This window comes from Aristolochia californica, unplaced genomic scaffold (genome assembly GCF_029961685.1).
Source record: "Aristolochia californica isolate CCGP_79_NKW_82.1479 unplaced genomic scaffold, dmAriCali1.0.hap1 SCAF_3, whole genome shotgun sequence".
NCBI classification, from domain to species: Eukaryota; Viridiplantae; Streptophyta; class Magnoliopsida; order Piperales; family Aristolochiaceae; genus Aristolochia; species Aristolochia californica.
In genome coordinates this window covers 13,857,190-13,864,112 of record NW_027181992.1, presented here as the reverse complement: position 1 = coordinate 13,864,112, position 6,923 = coordinate 13,857,190, and the positions used below count along the sequence as shown (strand labels likewise).

Here is a 6,923-nt window from a genome sequence, read left to right as displayed (position 1 = left end):
CTATACCTGGATCTCGAGCCAAATTCGAGATCCAGGATCAGCTCATTTAAATTAACGAGCGGAGCTCGATCGAATCAAGGTTCGGCTCGAAAACTCGCGGGCCGGTTCGTTAATTTAACGAGCGGCGCAGGATTCGGGAGAGTCGGGACCCCCCCCCCCCCCCCATGCACGAAGACGATTTTCGTACGTGTGAATTTTTCACACGTGCGAGATCATAAACAAGTGAAACCCCCTCGCGCGAAGACGATTTTCGCACATGTGAAAGCTCTTTGTCCCTTCTTCATGGTTCTTGAAAAAATTAAAAAGATATTTTAATAGAAATATGTTTCTAGAGACTATTAGTGGTTTTTTCAAGAAATATTAAAAAAATATTTTTAGTAGAAATATATTTCTAGGGACTATTAGTACCTCATGTTTTTTGGAAACATTTTTCTAATTAAATTTTTTTATTAAAAAATCATATAATTTTCTAAGTAAGATTTTCCTACCAAGATGGGCTAGAAAATCGTATAGAAAAATTTTGAATAAGTATTTGACAGTTGATGCTATAATACTTTTAGCATGAGGCAATTTTTATAGCAATTTTGTGTTTGACGTTTTATTTGATTAAAAATTTATTGATAAGTATATTAATATATTAGATTGATTATTAATTTTTATTTATTTCCCTATAAGAGGCAATAAGAGGTTCATTTAACTTTCCTAAGAAACTTTTAAAATATTTATTGTAATTTTCTAGTAAGTCTCTAATAGTAATAGGATTTTATTTAAATGTTTTTTTGGAAAATGTATCATAGGAAAAACATTTCTAATTTTTCCAAGAATATAAATTTTCAACCAGGGGTACTAAGGAAGCCATAGTAAATTTATGGCCAGATTCAAAATTTACAAAATAAGCTAGACAACATTTGGGGTAAAAAAAATTAATATTAATGGGTTCTAATCCATTATTGAGATTCAATCCTAAACCTTCCCTATCATTCTTTTTTTTTAAATGTATGCATAATTTTATAGATAATTTATTTGACATGTATTTTATGTAGAGTATTAAATGTAGGTTAAACTTGAACTCAGCTAGAGCTCGAGCTCGAACTCGGTTAAAATTATTAGGCTTGAGCTCGATTATAATTTTAGGCTTGAGGCTAGGTCGGCTTGAGCTCGATTATAATTTTAGGCTTGAGGCTAGGTCGGCTTGAGCTCGAGTTCGAAATATTTAAATGAAGCTCGGCTCGAGTTTAGGAAGGTTCAAACTCAACTGGATTCGATGCACCCTTATGCCTAATTTTATGTAAAATATATGCCCAATTTTATGTAAAATATATGCATAATTTTATATGTAATTTATTTGACATGTATTTTTTGAAAAGTTTTAAATGTATGTTGGAATTCAAACTCGAGATATGTAATTTTTGAAAAGATTTAAATGAATGTTGGAATTCCAGCTCGGTTAAAATTATTGGGCTTGAGCTCGATAACAATTTTAGGCTCAGAGGCTAGGTTGGGCTCGAGCTCAAATTCAAAATATTTAAATCAAACTCGGCTCGAACATAGGCAATATCGGGCTCGGCTCGGTTACATGCCACCCCTACATGCAAGTCGAAGAGGCCTCGTGATTTTTGTTTTAACTTGTGTTCTCTTCTGTTTTCTTCTGAAATGGAGATTCTTTCGTGTCATCGATCAAGCAAGCAGGACAGGAGAAAGAAAAATAATTCATATCCATCTCCATGAGATAACAAATCACAAGAGATTCAACAACCAACTTTTTTTATTAAGAAGACATTGCAGATTACAGAAGGCCAGAGCTGGGTCTTGTGGTGGCACGCGGTCCTCTTCTCTTTGATATTGATCCAGTGTTCTCCCTAGTGGATCACAGGGCTCGAGCCCTACTCTTTCTGCCACGGTTCCATTCATTAGGCAACCAGAAGCAAAATTTTGTTAATACGATTCTAATGCCAGCCGCAACATACACAGAAAGACAACCAGGCAAACGGAGCAAGAACCATTTTCTCTTCTCCTTTTTGTCCTACTAAGCTTTTAATGGGATCGTTTTTAACTTTTAAGGCTCTCGATTATTCATCCGTGAATTTAGTTGACTTGTTGTTCGGAGTTGGTGACTGACTTTGATCAAACCCATTCACGGAAGAAGGGAGAAATTAAATATCTACTAACTACTCCTATCTTCCCTGTTAATGCTTGTTGTTTTATTGGGTTTTTTCGTTGAATATCATATTTTTCTCTGGGCGTGCAAAATCCTTTTATTTTATTTTATTTTATTTTATTTTATTTGTGGGTGTTGTTTGGAAGGATGATTGCAGGACACAGCAAAACCAGAGCGTGGAAGTCTGTAAACGCTCAGTCTCGCTTTCCTTTCGATGAGATAGGGAGGATGAGGATGGCTGTAAAAGTAGTAAAGCGTGAGGAGTCCTAATAATGGAGTCCTTCTGCTGTGCACCATCTTTCTTTTGATTTTTAAGAGGGAACTTTTGCTGTATCCGATCGGAATCCTACCCGGAAACAGAAAAGCAGGAAAGGAGGAGAATGGAAATCCAAGTGGAGGGGGGAGAGTCGGTGGAGGAAGTCGTAATGTAAACAAAAAGAAGAATGTGTGAAGGAGATTAATCAAGAGATGCCGAAAGATTTTAAGGAGAGCAGAAAAGTGGTTTGTTTTATAGAAAATGATCTTTCTTTCACCTTTCCCGAAAAGGAAATAGAGGTGGAGCGTCACTGCCGGCCATTTTCTTCACTGTGTGGAGCCCAGTCCGGCGGTGCCTCCCAGCCGACCAAAGGCCCCTCCTCCCACCACCGGACTGGGCGACATCCCTCTCGACGGATTTCTTCTGTTTTGAGAAATGTCTCACTAGGAAAGACCGTCTGATTTATGTTATGTTCAGCCACAATTTGGCTGTCCCATCAACGATATCAGGATCACTTTATCATTTTCTCTGCTTCGGCCCTTCTTAACAGAGGAAGAACTGAATTTTTTTACTATTTCCTCTAGGGTTATTCGACGCCGACCCTCTTTAACTCCTTCCAAAGTCAAATACGGAGTACCTCAACAGCTACGCTTCCTTACGGTTGAAGAGTCTTCAGCCGTCCCTGTGTTCTCTCGTAAGAACATATGTAGATTATTAAGAACTCGTAGGTCATTCAACACATCAAAGGACGACGGTTGAGGAGCCATTACAGAGCTGAGAAGCATCTTGATTGCTAATTAAAATCTGTACTGACATCGTTGTTATTTGTAATAAAACATGGTTTTGGATTATAAGAAGCTGAAAGAAAAGGATAAAAGAGAATTGGGTTTGCCGTCGGCTGAGATTTAGCCCATGCAGTATTTGCAACGCCACCAGACCAAGTCAAAAAGACTCAATACTGACCAAAGACTACCTAATTCCTCTCCCCTAGTGCTTGTCCTTATCAGCCTCTCATCTTTGGCATATTTCAAACTTAGAAAGCTGAAAGACCCACTGTAGCAGAAACCAAACTTTGAATCCATCTGGTTGTTGGTTTTCTTTCTCGGAAATACTTGGCCAAACCTCCTTTGTTTGCCAAGGCGGAGGAAGCGTGGGCTTCCTCCGAAATCTTTCCCTCCTGTGATTAATTTCCCCAACCTGAAGTTTCTTTTCTTTCACGATGGTGCAGCGGAAACCGGTTAACAAGCTTGGTATCCAAGCTGAAACAAAGAACAGCATCAAATCCGAGAAGATGCCGTCTTCTCAACGTCAAGATGTTCGAAACAGAGGAAGTGATCATCTGATCAAGAAGATGAAGAAGGCCAGGTCGTTCAAGCTCTCAAACTCGGAGAGCAAGGGCCTGAGGAAAGAAAATTCGAGGTTCAATATGCTCACTATTGATATCTCCGACGCTGTTACTCCTCAGAGAAAGTCATCTCCAAGCAGAGTTTCGGATGGGTCGTCTCCAAATTACATGAAACCCACAAGCAGCTGGGACGCGAGAAAGGAAGGCTTACAGGTAAATCCTAAATCTCAGATTCATGATAAGAGTCGGAGTCCCAAGGGATTGAGTTTTTCCAAGCCCTCGACTTCTGGGCAAAAACCAGTTAAGCTTCTCAGAATAAATTCCAGCTTGAAGCCAATTAGACCTTCGATGAAGAAGAGCTCTGGGATTGCCCTGTATCCCAAGCTCAACGTGGGACGGGCTACTTGTTCTTCCACTTTGAAGGATTCAAAATTTCCGACATATGTGGAGCTTAGCTCCGGTGGGACTGAGTTGGAGGGAACTTCAGTTATGAAAGTTTGTCCATATACTTACTGCTCGTTGAATGGTCATCTTCACGAGCCTTTTCCTCCCCTCAAGCGATTCTTATCAGCAAAGAGGAGACTCCTCAAGGCACAGAAGAGTATGAAGTTTAGAGGTATATCTACCCCTAAGATGGAGGACCCCACGGAAGGTAAGGAAATTGATACGGGTCAGATGGAATTTAACGGAGCTATGTCCGTAGACGTAGATTTGGTTGGGTCTGTAATTCGTCTGATTGAAGACGACAACACAGATTTCTTCATTGAGATCTATGCCAAGTCAAAAGCAGAGGACAGAGAATCAAGACAGAATTCTGAACCGTTTAAAGTTTCCGATGATCCCGAAGAAGTGATGTTCATTGGAGATGATGAGATTGCACGTAGTGGAACGGAAGAAGGTGGTAACCAGAACGAGAAAGATGATCTAAACAGCCGGAAGACTTCGGAACCTGATTTTGACCACCATGACATCTCTGGTTTTCTGACCGAAAATCTCAAATGCTATGGACAACTTCGAGGTCTGAATGTGGGTGAAGCAGAAGCAGAATCCTTATGTGACTGTGAAAGTAGCTTAGATGGAGAATTTCCACCAGGAGAATCGAACTCTGAAGCCAGTAACATGGATTGGGAGGAGAAAGTCATTTATTCTCCAGATGATGAAGGATTTGATTCTTCCGCATCTTCTGGTGATGGATTCATTCTGAAAGTTAATCCATTCCTAGTGGATGAGGACTATGAAACAACAAATGGCGCTGCTCTTTTGGAAAACGATGCTGACGAAGAACTTATATTTCCGGAATCCACCATTGGAGATTCCGTAAGTAACAACGATGCTAATCTGGACGATGGGCAACTGAGTGTGTGGTTCGAGATGAGTGGCACATATGGGGATGAAGCATCTGTTGAAGTGACAGCAAAACAGCAAGAAGAAATGGTTGATAAGAAGAATGAAGAACATGAACCAGGTATCGTCGTCTTGTCAGAGCATCATCCTCTTGATGATCTTGAAGAACTCACTCACACAGATGATATTGTATCTGAATCACATGAGGACACTGAAGAAGAAGATGATGATTCTCTTAAAGGTGATTCACAATGGGATGAAGGTTTTTACATTGTATCTGAATTCCCTGAAGTCACAGAAGATGATGATGATTCTCTTAAAGCTGATTCACAATGGCATCCGTGTCTTTCTGCTGAAGATCAAAGGATAGCCAAAGATGAAGTTGATGTAGAAGAAAATGCACGGGAGCTTGGAGATCTTTGTGGGTTGCATGACGTCCAATTAGTTTTGGATTGTACGTGCTTTCCTGAACTAGTTGAAGCAAGTGCAACAGAAGAAGCCAATGGCCCTGATCACGCGCATCTGGAGACCGGAGGCACAGAGGAGGATGGAATTACGGCCACCGAATTCGAAGTAGAAGACCTATCTGACGAACCTCTGCATTTGGCCAGCTCTAAGACAAAACAATTATACAGGAGAAGTAACAGGCGGCGTACAGAGGTTCCAAACGCAGTGAAGGACTTCAACCTGCGGCCACCCCGCTTTCTCCCCCTAGAGCCCGACCCTGAAGCCGAAAAAGTTGATCTAAGGCATCAGATGATGGACGAACGGAAAAATTCAGAGGAATGGATGATAGATTACGCACTCCGGCAGACCCTCAACAAGCTAGCTCCTGCTCGAAAGAGGCAAGTAGCACTTCTTGTTGAAGCATTTGAAACCGTCATGCCAATACCCACATGTGAAGCTCATCTCCGAGGCTCAGCAGCGGGTTTCCCTCGTATCAAACACATCCAAGCTTGCAGTTAGTAATTGCAGGCAAGAAGCTACTCGCCTTTACTAAACAGTTTAGTTGCAGATGGATGTAGAAGGTGCTGAACGTGGGGTTTCAAATGTAAATACAGTATTGCGCGCACGACTAACAATCCAAGTTTGCAGGGATCAAGGCTTGGTGGAGTAGATTATAACGAGGGTATTTGGTAGATGTTTTATCATCGGATTCAATTGCTGTGTGTATGAACTGTGTTTAAGTTGATGTTTCCGTAGTTCACCAAAACCGTATTTATTTATAATGCGTGTTTGTTAAGAGATTAGCTAAAGAAGATTGACGCGACGTTTTAGAGGTAATTCTCTACTAATTGATTCTGAGATTGGATCGACACACTTTGCATGATATCCTCTTGAAACAACTTAATTACATCTCTCATAGAAATTGACAATACTGATTCGTTTAAGCTCAGCTACTTATCCCTGGCTTCCAACTTTCCAACCATCTCTTCCTTCAAATGATTTGGGTAGACAGGCAAGTGTACTTGATATAATTGCAAAACTAAATAAACTCAGAGAAGCAGAAAAAGTTTTTACCTTGTAACACCTCGAACAAGGCCAAAGTTATAACCAACAAACTCAGATTGCTTAAAAGCCATGCTGAAGCCTTCTTGAACAGACATCTCTTTCCCTGACAGTAGTCCATCTCGATATCCAAACTAATAAGTTGTCAAGAATCTTAAAATACTTTCTTCACTTCCCAAAGAAAAGGGATTACGGTAATATAAATACCAGTTTAAAGAGAATGGAGAACCTGGGAGTCTGTTGTACATGTCCCAAGTGTCATGGCCACCGGAGCAGCTGACAATGCAATATGACATATCCACATGGAGGAC

General features: G+C 40.5%; 1 protein-coding gene across 1 annotated transcript; it reads left to right on the top strand.

Moving 5' to 3' along the window:
* Positions 1-3,435: 3,435 nt before the first annotated feature.
* On the top strand, positions 3,436-6,423 carry LOC137960487 (uncharacterized). Its single transcript, XM_068808123.1, has one exon. It carries the CDS (start codon positions 3,634-3,636, stop codon positions 6,067-6,069), a length of 2,436 nt encoding a protein of 811 aa, XP_068664224.1. The 5' UTR covers positions 3,436-3,633; the 3' UTR covers positions 6,070-6,423.
* Positions 6,424-6,923: the final 500 nt, after the last annotated feature.

What these genes read in the sequence shown, in the direction of transcription:
- LOC137960487 (XM_068808123.1), top strand. Translation starts at nt 3,634, where the DNA reads ATGGTGCAGCGGAAACCGGTTAACAAGCTTGGTATCCAAGCTGAAACA.